The sequence below is a fragment of the Mangifera indica genome, chromosome 5 (assembly GCF_011075055.1).
Source record: "Mangifera indica cultivar Alphonso chromosome 5, CATAS_Mindica_2.1, whole genome shotgun sequence".
Classification (NCBI taxonomy): domain Eukaryota; kingdom Viridiplantae; phylum Streptophyta; class Magnoliopsida; order Sapindales; family Anacardiaceae; genus Mangifera; species Mangifera indica.
In genome coordinates, this window is record NC_058141.1 from 8,639,415 (window position 1) to 8,656,786 (window position 17,372).

General features: G+C 31.5%; 1 protein-coding gene across 1 annotated transcript; it reads right to left on the reverse strand.

Annotated features, from left to right (window-relative positions):
• Positions 1–237: 237 nt before the first annotated feature.
• Positions 238–3,154, reverse strand: LOC123216952 (protein SIEVE ELEMENT OCCLUSION C). The gene is made up of 7 exons (XM_044637650.1): positions 2,936–3,154; positions 2,706–2,813; positions 2,174–2,619; positions 1,928–2,037; positions 1,699–1,832; positions 1,009–1,497; positions 238–920 (listed from the first exon to the last, which is right to left on the reverse strand). Exons 1-7 carry the CDS (start codon positions 3,104–3,106, stop codon positions 318–320), a joined length of 2,061 nt encoding a protein of 686 aa, XP_044493585.1. The 5' UTR covers positions 3,107–3,154; the 3' UTR covers positions 238–317.
• Positions 3,155–17,372: the final 14,218 nt, after the last annotated feature.

Genomic DNA, 17,372 nt, shown 5'->3' on the forward strand with positions numbered 1-17,372 from the left:
ATGTGCAACTTACAGTTTGTAGTGCAAGTGAATGCAACAATGACTTTTCATTTATGCTTTTAATTTATGTATTTCTGAATTGTTCATTGACGATTGGCATCCATAATACTGCGTAAATAAGGCTTGTCAATCTACAGACGACTTATTTATAAAATCTGGTCATGATTTTCTTTAAAAGTGTAATCCATGGTAGATAAATTTCATTTTGCTTAAACAATCTCAGACTGCAAATAGAAATAATTTATTTGCCAAGGAACACTCATTTTATTTCTAGTATCATCTTCAACTCAGTTAGAGCAGAGCACTCTAATTACCAGTCATTCATACACTACAAACTTTTTCAAGAGGCGCTTACAATTTCGGCATACGGCAGCAGACCCATCAGTATAAGGAATAAGCTTAGAGTGACTACAATGAGCAGTATGATCTGGCGGTTCAACAGCATATAAAAAAAGTGCACCAACGAATCCCAGCTTTGCCTCATTTTCTTCCCATTCTGGAAACCTGTTCAAGTACTCCATGAGCTTGCTTCCTTCAACCCTTATAATATCTGATGATAAACCTTTACCTAGCACTGCCCAACCTTTGTCTTCATCGTCTGTAGTCAGTAATGCTGACACCTCTCTTAGAATATGATCGCTATCAGCCATCTTTCCTAGTCGGAGTTTTGATTTTCTCATACGCTCCAACCGGAACCAAAAGAATTGTATTTTCGTGAAAGAGAGAACGAAATCAATATGCATTTCTTTATTGATGATGGTTAAAATGTTTCTCACTTGTTCACTTGGGTTCTTGTTACCAACATACACCATATCAAGTTGCAAGCCTTTAGCTCTAATTTCATTTATTTTTGCATTGAATTCTCTAATCCAATCTAGGTTGTCACTTCCATAAAGGCAAATATTCCTGCCTCCTTCAACCTGGCATCAAAGTAATTATAAGTACAAAGAATTTGAAGTATCTGTAAAGAAGGATGATGCTTCTTAAGTGTGAAGTCATTTGTCTTACCGAACTAGCCAATTGCGGTTCAATTTCATCAATCAGAAGTTGTAGAGTCCAATTCTCCATTTCCCAGAGCTGAATTTCTTTTGAAACTGAAAAGGGATATCCCCTGGCGCCCCATATCAACACCATATCAAGTGCATTTGAGTGTGTTACCATCCCTTTTGAATCCAACACTACCATGATGGGCTCAGCCTTGAACTCCCACTCTTGTTTTATGAACTTCATCACTGCTGAATCAAGAGATTGCGGCCGGCAAAGCGAAAACCACGACAAAGAGTTTGATAAAATATCAAAACTTTCCTCTTCAGCAATAGTCCATTTATCCGAAAATGAGATGGGAACCCAAACAATTTCATAACTTCCCTTTAAATTCTTGCTGTACGGATGATCATAAGTTTGGTGAACTAGCAAAAATAGTTCCTCCAATGGAAGGAGCTCTGGTTTTGATACCAAAAGAATGACTACCTTGTCTTTCAGTTCAGATACACCTAGCTGCCAATCAAAATATATGAAGGCTAAGTAGTTTAAAATTTGAAGAGGCATATACAGAGGAATAGATTACTGTTACTGAATCTAAAGTTCTTTTTGTATTCTATTCTATAGAATCGGATACTAATTGTGAGTCTGAAGGTGTGCTGTGATTAAAATCTCTAAGGTTATGGCTGAAAAAAGAAGGAAAAAATGTTTTAGTACCTTTGCTTGTGTGGAGCAATTCTTGAGTGGTAAGTCATTCTTTAAAGCAAATAGCAGTTGAAGCACCTCTTGGTTGTCTTTCCGGGACTCCTTGTCCTTGAAAGTATCTATAAGCTTCTGATACATCTTCATCTCTGCCAATTTATAAAAAGTAAACAAATTATGCATAATTCAGATTTAATGTAAGAGTGAATGGCTATTGCATCACTAATAAGTATCAAAAGGAAACCTATATGTCGATGACATTCATCCACTTGCTGGCTGAGGCCACTCCGGATATTGCTCATTCTATATACCAAACTTGAGAGCTCCCAAGCTGCAATTGCTGAATTTGAATGCCTGAAGAGTATTCAAACAAATGAATTAGATCATCAAACAGTAATAACTCTTTGAAGGCTAACTTTCTTTTATAGATTATCACCAAAACAAAAAATTAGAACGAAGACCAGAGGAGAGTTGAAGGGAAAGAACATGCACTTGCTCAGGCCTCATGGCTATTAAGTCTTTGATATTAGAACAACAGACCAATGTGCTTCTAGTGATCCAGTAAGCAGCAATGAAAATATGAGACTTTGTAGTTGAAATCATGTCAAAATCTGGTACTACATGAGCAACCGGAAGGCCTTCGAAACTAATAATACACCTGGTCACATCAATCATCGTCTTAACCAACAAACTTAATGATTTAAATCGAGGATTCAACTTGCTGATGCTGCTTGGCCACTGTTTGAGCATTGCAATCGATACTGCCAAAGGATTTTCCGGGTATAGCTGCATTGTGAGCCAGAATTCACCATAGCTTGCTGCAAATGCTGCAAGTACTAAAACCACTTTTGCATCCCATCTATAACTCCCTAGCAAATCAAACATTACCATGGTCCTTGTATGAATATCTCCTTTCCCACAACATTTGCAGAGCATCTGCTATTACCAAAAATATATTAGACTGAAACTTTAAATAAAGGCTTGACAATTTTTTGCTATAAAGAGGAAGAAAGATTAGAAACCTCGCGAGATATTTTATAAATGGTGTATCCCAGCGGTTCTTGTGACCCAACAACATCAAAAATGCTTTCATTATCCACTGCAAGGGCATCCCTATGTATATTAGAAACCTGAAAATTAATTTAAGAATCAATGCTGTTAATGATGAAATTGATGACTATACAAAAGGAACCATTAAAAACATCTTTTATGTTTTCATTAATTGGTCAAATAAGCAGGGAGTTAGTAGTACTTCAGAATTAGTAGCAAAGCGCATGATATTCTCGGTGACTCGAAGCAATTGCTCAGATTCAAGACGGCGACCATCAGGGTCATGGCTAAGAAGGAGTTTCTTTATGAGAGCGTCTCCTTCTATAGATGACGCCGAACGTTGCCACCATTGACGACTTACAATTGAGTTCATGGTGAAAGAGATAGCGAGCCTAAAGCAAAGTAATGCATGGCCTTGAGATTTCTATGAAATCATGTTGTTAACAAACTACGTTATTTATGAGGCATTGATGCTATGCATAACCTGCTTTGTTTGGCCCATCAATAAATTTACTATTTGGCCACGCCTGATTCTTCTTGTCTGATACTTGACAATATGCTTTTACGGTTCTAACCGAAAGAACAAATTTTGTAACTTTTTTTTATCACAAGACCTTCAAAAGAAGAAGATTTTCGAGCTTTTACAACTGTAGCCCAGAATCAATCAATTCAAAGGCTTGTGTTTAACACCTTCTGGATTAGTGCCTATAGTAAAATATATTTTCTTTTCTTTTTGACCCCAAAATATTTGTCAAGAGTTTTCATGAAAGTTTGAGCAGTGAAAAACCTAAAAGACATCAAGATGATCATATATGCTCAAGATCAGCCCCATAATTATTAAAAGAACATTGTAATATCTGATACTGTATATCCTGAATTTATATTTTTTTCAATTAATTATACATCACCAGCTCCTAAAGTTTGATCCTTGAAGTAAATTAAAACAGAGACTCCAGAATCTATAAAAAAAAAGATAAAGTGTTGAACATTATTCGAGCGGGACCAAAAGAAAAGTTGCATATTTACTGAGAAGGCACATAAAATTGAGCAAACCTGTGAAGTACAAACGAGCTTGTATTAGACTACGTGCTCTTAATTACTTCAGTGGCGCTTGGGGTTAGGACTTCTAATAATGGAAAGCGTTTCTTGCTCATATGAGACAAAGAATAATATTTTCTTCTTTATTCTTTTCTTTTCCTTGTGTTTCTCTTTTGGTGGAGAATAATACTTCAATTTATTTTTCTTAATTGCTACAATTATTGGTTAAATTCAGATTAACTATGATTATGATTTAGGGCATGATTAATAGACAAGAGATAAAATTTAGATTTAAAAAAAAAAAAGAAGCAAATAGTATACAATTATTTTTGTGTAATTGATGTGTTGTGAGTGGAGTGTGATTTATATCAAGTCATGAGATCTGGCATTACATAAGTTTGGAAATTAGGCCTTGGATGAAAGAAATATATCTTTGTACAGTATTAAAACATTCAATGTTTTTGTTGGTGAGTATCTTGTTGACTCAAGGAGTCATTATGCTCTTATTTCGATGATAACAAACTAATATGTTCCTAAGCATATTAACTAATGATTTTACTTGAGTGTGAGCTTAGATTGCAAGAATTGATTTAATGCATTTGAAGGAGTTTCAAGATGGAAATGAAAGAAAAGACTCAATTGAAGAATTTTTGAAGATTCGAAGAAAAACTCAAGTTTAAAGTAGATATATTTGTAATTTAGAGCATTTGTTTTGATTAGAATATTTATGTGCATGGGATAGCTCACTTGAAAACTCATTTTCATATCTTTTACTTTTTGGGTTAAAATGTCATTTTTCAAACTTATTGGGTTAAGACAATTTTTTTACACCAAAGTTTATTAATTCATTTAAAATGATGAAGTTTTGTAAACTACATTTTCATATCTCAAAGTTGGTTTTGAAAGAGTTTTAAAAAATGAGTTAAATTGTCACTTTTCAAAGTTTTAGGGGTCAAATTGTAATTTTTAAAAATTTAGGGGGTAAAATGTAATAAAATTCGATCAACCGAATTCTTCGATGGCAGGTTCCAAATTGTCCAGAAGCCATGTATTTTGGCTTCTAAAAATTTGGTTGACCGAATTTTGGTTTAAACTTTCCAACGGCTAGTGCCACGTAGGTACCACGGGAGTGCCACATTACATCCGGTTGATCAAATTACATCTGATCGATCGAATTGTGCATTTTCTGAAAAATTAAAACGACTATTCTTTGTGCACAACGGTAACTTTTCTCATTTTTCCCCTATATAAACCCAATCAAATTTGTTCGAAAAGAATTTTTGCCACAAAAAACTTTCATATATTTGAGAGCAAATTAGTTTTGAGCTATTCACTTGCAAATTCTTCTCTCTAATCAAAACCCTTGCGTATACACTTTGTAATTTCATTTGCAATGGGTTGTACTAAACTTTAACTTTCATATACACTTTTTGAGAGAGATCATAATTCAATTTTGTACTAAAATTCGTGCTATAAAATAGTGAGGTTCACTCTTGGAGAGATTAGAAAATCTCTAGTGAGAGAAATTGAGTTTTAACATTTGTAAAGGTTAATAGCACATTGGAAGCTATTTTGGTTGTGAAAAAAAGCTTGGTTGAGGTTTTGGTCAACCAAGGATTAGTGGAATACTCTAAGGGAGAAAGCTTGGAGGAGTGGACGTAGGCCGGGTTGAGCCGAACCATTATATATCGCGTGTTTGATTTTCTCCTCCCTTTAACTCATACTTTATATTATGTTGTTTTGATTGTATTGATTATTTGAAATATTTTTGTTATTCTCATAAATTAGATTAAAAATAGGCAATATTCATTGATTTGAATAAATTGTTTTAATTCTCTAATTTGGTAAAGATTGTTTTAAATTGCCTAATTCACCCCCCTCTTAAGTCATTTGATCTTACAATTAGTATCAGAGCTTGGTTCCTCATTCTCTTAAACTTAACCGTTTAGAGCAATAGCCATAAACCTAGGAAAATCCCATATTGTTAGTGAAAGGCTTGCCCTCTAATAGACTGTCATTGTTTGATGGCACCAAATATGCCTATTGGAAAAATCGTATGTCGATTTTCCTTCAAAGTGATTATGAATTGTGGGATGTAGTGCAGGATGGACCTTTTGTTCTTATGAAAAAGTAGATGGAAAACAAGTGCCCAAAACTAGGAAAGAAATGACCCCTCAAGATAAGAAAAATATTGCCATTAATGCTAGAGCTATGAATATGTTATATTGTGTATTAAATGAATATAACTTTAACAAGGTACAAGCTTGTACCTCGGCTAAAGAAATTTGGGAATTATTGATGGTGTCAAATGAGGGACTTCATAAGTCAAGGAGACTAAAATTAGCATGCTCACATACTCATACGAGTTATTTAAGATGAATGAAAATGAAACTATTAATAACATGTTTGATAGATTTATTACTATTGTGAATGAATTGAAAAATCTTGGTAAAGTTTATACTAACCAAGAAAATGTCAAGAAACTTCTTAGGAGTTTGCCTCCTTCTTGGGATCCCAAAGTGATGGCAATCGAAGAAGCAAAAGATGTCAAGACTCTATCTCTTGAAGAGCTTTTAGGTTCACTTCTCACTCATAAGCTTACTATGAAGCAACAACAAATTGAAGAAGTGGAGAAGAAGAAAAAGAGTATCGCTTTCAAATCGTCCATCAAAGAGAATGAAAAGTTCCTAGAAGAAGAAGATGAGACATCAAATGATGAAGATGAAGACATTGTACTCTTGACTAGAAAGATTGGAAAGCTTCTAAGGAATAGAAAACTAAGAAGAAATGGAAACTTCATAAAAATGGAGGCTTCTAAAGGTGAAAGGGGAGAAAGACAAAGGAGAGAACAAATTGTGTGCTATGAGTGCAAGAAGTCGGGACACATCAAGTATGATTGTCCTCTCCTCAAAATTGGTAGATTGAAAAAGAAAGCAATGAAGGCTACATGGGATGATAGCGATGAAAATGAATCCGAAAAGGAGGATAATGAAGTAGCCAACATGTGTTTTATGGCAATTACAAATAATGAGGTAATTAACTCTAACTTATTTAATACTTGTGATGATTTAGATGACATAGATGATGAGATAGATGAAAACCCCTCATATGAAAAGTTATATGATACACTTGAAGAGATGAATGAAAAACTTGCTCTTTGCATGTCTAAAAATGCAATCCTTAGAAAGATTTTAGTCTTAAATAAAAATTATTATAAGTTGTCATCAATATCTTTAATTGTTAAAGCGGTGCATTTCTTGAAGCTTGTAAAATTTTTATATATGGTAGAAGAGACATTCTTCAATTTTGATACATATGATTTTCTACCCAAAAGTGGTTATTGTGTATGTTGAAATTGATGGTTCCATGAGGTGATCATGAAATTACATTAGTTGTGAAAAGTTCAATTCACTCAAAGGTGGTTGTGAGTTTTCAATTGACATATATATATTTCCTACTGGTGAAAAAATATTGATAAGTTGGAAGGTTTATCTACCTAAAGGAGATAAATGTTCAAACATTACATGTCCTCATTAATAACTTTATGCTCAGGGGTCATAATTGCATGTCATATTTTCTAACCAAAGTGAAGTTTATGATGATGTGCTAGAAACCCTCAGAAAGAATATTTTATAAAGTTGGTACTACTTTGTTGCATTCTATTATTTAATAGACTTTACAACTATAAACAATAACAATGATGGTCCTGACTAACTCTAACTTTAAAAGTTGAAGATATGACATTGAGTATGCACTACATATCATGGATATAGATTTGGCCTTTTAAGTTAAACAATCACCCAAAAATAAGAATAAAATTTCATTTGCATAAAAGGATTTCATTCTAAGTGGGACGAATCCAATAATTTAATAGGCTAAAAGTCTTATTCCACCCAAGGTTTAGTGTAATCCCAAACTCCACCCATTAACTTTCAAAAATTTAAATACTCACTCGTCTTTTAAATTTTATTGCTACTGTCAAGGGTAAAATCATCATTTAAAAATTTTATTTAAAGAAAAAAATTTATTTCCTTTTTTTCACCTTAGTTTTGAAAACTCACAATTCTGTTTTGCCTTCATATTTCCCAAGTTTAAAAATTGACTTTTTCTCCCCAAGCTTAATGTTTGCACCCTCCATCTTTTTCCCATTCATAACTACCCCCTAAGCCTTCTGAAAAAATCTCAGTTTCTACCCCTCTTTCATTTTCAACTTTTTGTACATTCTAGAGACCTTCTTCGACTAACTCCTCTACCTGAGACCGTGTCTCCCTTCCCTTTGATGTCAGCCTAACCTTTCTCTCCAATGAAGTCTATTTCCCTCAACAAGATTGTAATACGATAGCTCTCTCTGTCATCGTGTAACTTTCGTCTATGATCAACATTGCACATTGCTTGCGTCTTTTTGTCGACTCTTAAGATGTCTGGACATTTTCCCTCAATGGTCTTTCATCAATGATGTCTGTGTCTTTAACAAAGATATCGGTTGGGATAGAAATAGGAAGGAGATAGATGCCATAGCTTGATTAGGTAGAGAAGACGAACGGAGAAAGTCACTAACAATAATTTGGAAACTTAATCTGAAGTGGGTTGAAGCTGAGATTTTTCAGAAAGCTGGGGGGCGATTGTGAATAGGAAAAATATGAAGGTTGCAAACCTTAGACTTATAGGGAAAAAGTTAGTTTTTAAACTTGTAAAATATGAGGGTAGAGGGAAATTATAAGTTTTCAAAACTAAAATGGAAAAAAAGTGATAATTTTTTTCTTTAAATAAAATCTCTAAATGATGATTTTACCCCTGACAATAATAGTGAAATTTAACAGACAAATGAATATTTGGATTTTTAAAAGTTAAGAAGTGAGAGTTTCGATTTGTAGTAAACCTTGGGTGAGAATAAGTCTTTTGGCCAATTTAATATTGCTTGTCATGGATAAATATATATATATAAAATGAATTACCACTACCATAATTGTTAAGAAGTTAGTGAGTAATATAACTATGAAAAGATGTGACATTTCCAAAGTAACCAAAGTTTTTTTAAAGAACACAAAGTTGGTCAATAGATGGATACTAAGAAATTAGGAGTCCAAATTAAGAGTTAAGAACAATGTTAACGTTGAAGTGAGACATAATGAGTTTTCCTCAAAATTTTTAAGGTTTGAGACTCCATAATACAATTGTTTCTTGTCCTAGAATATCTCAAAATTATTGGTGAAATATACAGGTTTCATTAAAAGTCATTGGCTTCATTTAAAGCTATTAGATTCCTTTTGATTCTTTTTCAAAAATGAAGGTTAAAGAGAAATTATAAAATGGATAAATAATTAAGAGAAATCACTTTTGCATGTTGTTCCTACCACACTCCTAAATTAGCGATTTATATCATATGGTTGCTAATGATTATGATCATAGACATCCTGTGTAAATTTAATGGCATATGGATTGGCTTGGCTCGCCATTGATAGTCATATTGACTGAATTGTTAGACAAAGTGTTATCGTTGGACTATGTTGTTTTTTCAAAAATAGTGGCCACTTTAAAATCCATTGTTGTTTACTTGAAAAATAAATCTTGTTTTCTTTTCTCAAAATAAATAAAAATAATTGATGTTTCCTCAAGTGAGAGAATGTTAGAAAATTTACCGAATATGAGCAGACACTGATATTATTTTAATTTAATAAAGCATGGGCAAATGTATAGTTCAATGAATTAAGTTTTATAGGCATACTATGATCAGTTTTGTTGAATGTCAATACACTTCATAGAAAAATTTCGGTTATGACAATACAAGTATAGGCTATTGAGTTTATTGGGTTTTTTTGGGAGGGTTCAATAAACTATTATAAAAGAAGTTGTAGAGAAAAAAGAAACAAAAGATTTTAATCTCTCAAAAACGCACACATGATCTCTTAAGTGGTGTTTAAGCTACTTTCACACATGCTTCACTTTATTCTTGAAAATCTGATCAAGATTCAATTAGACATGTTGAAGTAAGAATTATTATTATAGATGAGTTATCCTTTAGGTTTATAGAGCGAGAGGGGTTTCGTGAAATGATAAGTCTAACACAATCTAGGTTTTAGGTTCTCTGATGTATTACTATGGCTAGAGATTGTTTTAAAATTTATATTGAGGAGAAAGAGAAGATGAATAATTTCTTTTCTAGGATCCCTCATAGGGTGCGTTTGGTTGAGGGTTTTTAAGATTACTTTGGTAATCTATCTTTTATTCCCTTATTTGGTTTGTCAGTAATAAAAGATTACAGTAATCTTCAATTACTAATGCTGACGTGGCAGGTAATATAGGTGGTAATTTGATTACCACCTCCACCTTAGGTATTTAAAGATTACTGGGGTAATCTTGAGTTTATTATAGAAAAATTATTATTTATTAATTTTTGAGATAAAAATAAATTTATTTTTAATTAATATGACAAATAATATAAAAAATATTTAAAAATAATTATATTCAAAGACATTTAAGTAAAATAATTTACTAGTAATCTTTTATTACCTTTAACCAAACACAATAATTATTTATACCTATCAAATTTTATCAAATATAGTAACCATTTATACTCAGTAATCTTTTAAGTAATCTATCTTCAAGGTAATCTTTCTATTTTAGTAATTAAACATTACCCAAACCAAACGCCCCCATAGAGTTTGTCTTACAACTGATACATGGACATTTTCTCATAACCTTAATTATATTTATCTTACAACTTTTTTTATTTATGAGGATTAAAAACTAGGCAGAAAGATTTTAAATTTTTGTTCAATTTTTACTATAGCTAAAGGTTTGACTATTGGCAAGACAATTGAGAGTTGTTTGCTTCAATGGAAAATTTCTAAGATATTTACCATAACTGTTGATAATGCAAACACTAATGATACAAGACTAAATTATCTTAGGGTTAGAACGTTGGAAGAATATTATTATATACATATTTTTTAATACATAATTGGGTGTATTAATGATATATTATTATATGATTGAATAATTTTAAATCAAAGACAAACTAATATCTAATCTTATTATAATATATCATTTGTATACCTAATTACATATTCAAAAGTATGTGTACATAGTTTTCTTATTTTTGTTTTTGGGAGGAAGGAAGATAAAATGGGTAAAGTAGCTTTTAATTGAATTGGTGATAAATCATGCTTTAAAGAGGATCATCAAATTTCTTGTGACCACTAAACACACATCCAATATAACTCTTCAACTATTTCTCTCTCTCTCTCTCTCTCTCTCTCTTTCTCTCTCTATATGTAAGAATTTGCTTGCCACACATAATATATTCTTTATTAATGGACTAATAAATCTTTACCCTTGAAAAAAATTAAAACAGAAAGATGATGAGAATGAGGTTTATAACCATAGTATAGAACTGTGGTCTTGTAAAATCATGAACCTCGGTCTCTATAAAAATTCTCCCATTTATTTACATGCTCTTTCTCCTTCCTTAATTAACCAAATCTTTACATCTCAATAACATTCTATTTATATAGTCTCGTGTATCAATTAATGAAATATTAAGATTATAATGTAGGGTTTTTTTTATAACTTTTCATAATATGTTTTAGAGTGATTAACATTTTTCCTATCTATTGTATGCATAAATCTTGTATTCCTAATCAAAATCTAACTTTGTTAACCAAAAAAAAAAAAAATCCTATCAATGCATTAGAACATAAAATTATCGTGTTAACCTTAACTATTCAAAATTAACATAACACACCAAATCAACAAAATTTTAAAAATATCCCTTTAGACAAATTTGCATCAACACTATCTTCTTTTTCTTTCCCTTTCACTTTCACTTTCTTCTTTCTAAGTAACCTGATCTACCTCATTATCATTATTGATGCCACTAACTCGCCACCATCCTAACCTGACAAGCCACCCCACACTAACCTTGCAAGTCATTCTCTCTCCTACACCTACATCTCTCATATCTCTATCACATACCTAGTTGTCTTTAGGAAAATTACTACTACCACTAAGTCATCATCGTTTTACCCCATCAAGCCACTCCACACTGCCAACCTTACAAGCTTTCATCTCTTCTACACCTACTATTTCTCACTTATTTATTGCATGTAAGTTTCCAATCAAAGTGATGATGGGCTTTGAGATGATTATAGTAGTTGCAATGGTGCGAAAATGATGGCAATAGCGAGATTTCAATGAAAAAGTGACATAGAGTTTCAAAACTTGAATTACATTATCATAGATTGAATTGCAAGTTTCCAAACTTTTAAATGGTTTAAACTATTATTTTTAAAATATTAAGTGGTACATGTAGAAAAGTTATTATTAAGTGTTTGATTTTTAAACTATTTTTTTTAAATGGTTAGAACATTTGATTTTTTCAGTGATATAGCATCTTGAAATCAGTTTAAGAAGCATAGGCATGTTTGAGACTTGAAAGGAAAGTTCAATTTTTGTCCACGGTGTCGTTTCAAAGAAGGTGCATATATTTAACACAAGCCAACTGAGATGACCCCTATTCAGGTTTAGGTTCGAGTTCGTTTTCCCTATTGCTCTTCAACTTGTATTTTGGTTGTGTTTGTTTACCTCATATTCATATTCAAGCTTGTTTGAGCAAAGGTTATTTCAAGCTCGAACAAGCTCACTTTGAATCTAGACCTAGATGCAACTATAAAATCTTAGAAAACATTTGATTTGTTGGAAATTCAAGATAGTATATATAAAAATGAGCTTAATAGGGATAAGTTTAAAAATGTGCCTATGCCTACTAATTACGAATATGTTGTTATTTGTTGTATTTTCTAAAAATTTTTATGATGCAACTCTACGTGTGTCTAATCTCTTTATGTTATAGTAATGCACATATGCAAGAGATATACAACACTGAGTTGAAGATTTCAACACTCCAACACTCATCTCCAAATACAAATCCTTACATAAAATGACTCGAAGAAACGTGCACAACTTACTCTTTTACTTAAAACAATGGAATTAAATACATGATATTTAATACTCATATGAAGCGTGCAAAAAGGTGTACTAAATAAATAATTAAATGCAAAAAATATTCTATATTATTACAACCAAAATAACTAAAACAAAATCATAAAATCCATAAGATGCATGAATGCAAATAAATACATAAAATTTGAAAATGGCAATTTTACCTCTCATCCTCATATAGCTACTTGTTGAACTGTTGACTCCCATGCATGTTCCACTACTCACCTCTACTTGCAAAACCATATGAAGGCATATATGAGTAAAAACACTCAGTAAATCAGTGGTCTCTTTATACCTCACATAATCATATAACTAGAAAATAAACTTAGCATTCCACTTGTACATCTTGGTGTGGTCACAACTTGACACCGTCATGCTCTAACATAGGTTACTAAAGCCTAAGCTAGTTTTGGCATATATGATGCTCTGATGAAAGTATATGACACGTCGTGTGTTTATTAACTATCATGTCTTACGTACATGTCATAAGACCTATTAGGCTAACTAACTATGATACTCTGGTCACACAAGAAAAATCTAGTCGTAGTCCTTCCTTATCACATACGCTAACTATAGGACTACTAAATGAAAATCATTCTTGAATAGCCCCCATCATGGATATGTATGTGATGCATTTAGTTGATCATGTAAGGAACTAACTAGAATGTCATAATCTCTTACCATGCACACCAGAACTGATATAAGTTGTACGACTAATATGTCATGGCGTTGAATGCATGATGCATCTCACGATTATCTATCTCTCCTTAAGCCTATTGTTTTCACGTATCTCGCCATTGATGCACTTAGCTAATGGTTATCTAGGTGTATACCACTTTCTTGAACTTTCTTAATTTTTTACCCGAATCTAATTCAGTTAGGATCTATCTCGTCTTCCACATAGTTAGATAACTCTTCTATCTCTAACTATTATATCTTATCTTACTAGGGTCTTTTATACTTTTTCTTTTCTCTTCCTGAACCTTGCACTTAGCTTAGGGGTAAAATGTTCTTTTTTGATTCTTTGTGCCTACACAAGTGTGCACCAATGTTGCACCCTTGTGTTTTGTTAATTAAACATGACATCCACTTTTGGAAAGTCATACACGATTGTGTGTCACAAACCACATAATCGTGTATGGATCTTTGTAGAGATGAATTCGCTAAAACTACAAAATTTTGTATTTTATACAAGAGATACATAAGTGTGTAGGATACCCTAAATAATCATGTATCATGATTTGAAGATCGCCAACCTATTGATTCCAACTATTTCTTTTTTTTTTTTGGCAATCCATACACATATCAATATACAGAAAGTGTCTTTAAACGTTCTAAACATATTTTATCAATCAAACACACACACAAATTGCCTAGTATAGTGAATTTAAACTGAAGTTATCTTTAACCTTTAAATATCATTCAATAACATACCCAAGGCAATAACAAACTAATTCAGCATCATGTAAACATATCCAAGCACCAAATAATCATCATGCCATCATGAAATCGCTAAAAAAATCATAGCTTTTTAAATTACTAGCCCTAAATTCATTGAAAAACATACATGATTAGTTGAAAGAGATAGAGAAACCAACTTACTTGACTTCCATAGATTGCACTTTCTTTGCATGGCTACAGTGTTTTTGGTCAATTAGTGGCTTCCTCAGGTGACCAAAAAATCTTCTCTCTCTTTACCTCTCTTTTGGTGTGTGACTAGGTGTATACATAAAATAATGAAAATGACGTTAAAACCTTTCTTTTTTTTGCCTATCGAGCATGACACATGGGCATGTGTCATGTCGCCCAAAGATGGCATCATTTGATTTTGTTGCAATTTTTATCTTATCTCAAATTCAAACTTTATTGACAATGCAAGACCATGTATATCAACATACACACATGTGCATCCCCTTGGGAACTCATTAATAAGCTTAATTAATTGTAAGAAAAAAAACTAAAATACCACTAAGCTTACTTGTGGGTGCCACAAACATGGTGTAAAAGTAATGATCTTAGATTACATTAAATGGCTACAAAAATGAAGGGAAAACATGATAAATATAAGGGAAATTTTAATAATATTAACCTAATGTTATTCATTGCAATGGTACTAGATCTTAAACACAAGTTATAATATGTGAATTGGATTATTAATCATTCATATGATATTGTTAATATTGATAAGTTGAAAATGAAAGTGAGGGAAACATTGTATGTTTTATATGAAGAATACAACTTGCTTAATAGTTCTTATCATACACAATCAACTAGGGAATCTCAAGTCTTAAACAATATTGATGTTGATGATGTAAATATTGATCCTAAAGATTTCATCATAGTTATGTCTAATGAGGAAAGAGTTGGACAACAAACTATGCAATTTAAATTTGAGCTGGATAAAATATCTAGCCGAAGACATTGATGATGACAAAGAGAAGAATTTAATCTCTTGAATTGGTGGAAGATGAATTCACCAAGATATCAAATTCTCTCTTTGATAACATGAGATGTCTTGGTTGTGCTTGTTTCGACTATTGCATTTGAGTTAGATTTTAGTACTAGAGGTCATATATTAGATCCATTTTGTAGTTCCTTTACTCTTAAGATGGTTCAGGCTTTTATTTATGCACAAGATTTGATCTAGGGTATGCCAGAACCATTCATGATTAAGGAGAGCTTGCAGGAGATATCATTCATTGAGTTAGCAAATATCTAATATTTTTTATTATTGCTGATACTACATGTTTTTCAAAATTTTTTTGAATAATTTTCGTCTTTGCTAGAGGAATCTACTATTTATTTGAAGGATGATTGATACCATCTAATTAGCCTTTATGAAGAAATTTTTTCATCCCATTAGTGAGTTGTAATTCTAAGCCCATGAATTTGTTTTAATTCTCATTTGGTCATATTTTCATATCTATGTTTGTAGCATGTACTTGTTTTGTAGAAAGGTAGTATGCTCTCGCATACTTATTGAATATGATGTCACACACTTTTAGAATATGTGAGCAAATTTTATTGATTACTGTCACTTTCTTGAATTAAATCATAATTTGAATTTTCTTTAGTCATTGGCGCTTAAACTCTATTGAGTAACTTGTGTTTCATATCTTCAGTCTTTGATAAATTTTATTGTATAGACTAATAAGGTATGCCTTTGTTTTGTATTTTAGTGTCCTTTTGTGACCCTGCCCCAAAAAAAAAATATATATATTGGTTTGATACTTTTTTAAAAATTTCTCAGCAATTTTTCCCTTGTCAAAGGTTTTTTTTTTTTTTTTTTTTTTTTTGTGTGTGTGTATGTGTGTTTGAGCATGTTGATTATGTTCTAAACAGCACAAATCCTCTTTATGTTGCAAATAATGATAATCAAAACATTAAAATGGCTGCAATACTCAATGACACTCAAAACATATAGTTGAATATGTAAATAATTAGAGCAATGATGTACATACAGTTGAAGATATTCACCATACAATGATCAATAAACATCACAGAACCTTTATTAAGGCTCAGAGATGGATCAGAAGACCATTTTTATTTGTTCTAAACATCATGATCTGACAAGTTGAAGATACAAGTTAACTAATGGTGACTATCCTCATATGACTGGAAGGTTTTTGGTGTGTTTTCTGAACTGCACAAATCCTCTTTAAAATGTCATGTGTTGCTTTATCTACTAAAACAGTCAATTATATTTGGCCCTCATAAAGTGTCTCATGCAATGTGTGCTACAGGTGTAACAATGCTGGTGAAGAGAGTTGAACCCACTTCTGATGCAAATACTGTATTGGAGGCATGATCTTGTTTATAGCTGTAAGAACTACTATTGTTATACTTCATTTTTCTTTATAGACAATCATGAAAGGTAACAAATTTTAAAATATTGTGTTATAGTAAGTACTTGAGAAATACTACACATTATCAATTACCAGTTTATCATTATATTGTAGTAAGTACTTCAAGTGTTCATCATACAAATTTTAATTTTAATTTATTAAATAACATAATTCGGTGGGATAACTTAATTTATTAAAAAAATTTAAAACAATTTTTGTGAAATAATTTAATTTATTAAATATTTTCAAAATAAATTTTTATATAGAATTCAAAAACTGAGTAATCGAAAATTCGATTCAGTTATCTAGTAAAATTGGTTATTAATCAATTTTTTTTTATGTAGAATTGGTTTGGTTTCAGTATAGAATTTTTTTAATCAAAAATTTGGTTTGATTCACAAATCTTTCAAACTAGTTCGGTTACCCAATTTTGAACACCCCTATTGTTCTATATTTGAGCATTGCTAAGAGTCTAATATATAGTATGATGTTTCCATGATATATGTTATGTAGTTGGATTGGTTAGTGTTACTAATCAAAATATGTCTACTTATTGGAAAGCAGTTAAAACGGATATTGAGTTAACTTAATGGGATGTAATATATTGTTTATTATTAATAATGATGTAATAGATAATATAAGACGTAATCTTGTTAACAATTTTACCTTAGGTATTAAAATATTACCAAGATAATCTTGAGTTTATTACAATTATATTCTTATTTATTAATTTTTTATGATAAAAATAACTTCATT

Coding starts and splice junctions, on each gene's coding strand:
- LOC123216952 (XM_044637650.1), bottom strand. CDS start 3,106: ATGAACTCAATTGTAAGTCGTCAATGGTGGCAACGTTCGGCGTCATCT. Junction 2,620..2,705: donor TTTATAAAATATCTCGCGAG/GTTTCTAATCTT, acceptor TGGTAATAGCAG/ATGCTCTGCAAATGTTGTGG. Junction 921..1,008: donor AACCGCAATTGGCTAGTTCG/GTAAGACAAATG, acceptor CTTTGATGCCAG/GTTGAAGGAGGCAGGAATAT.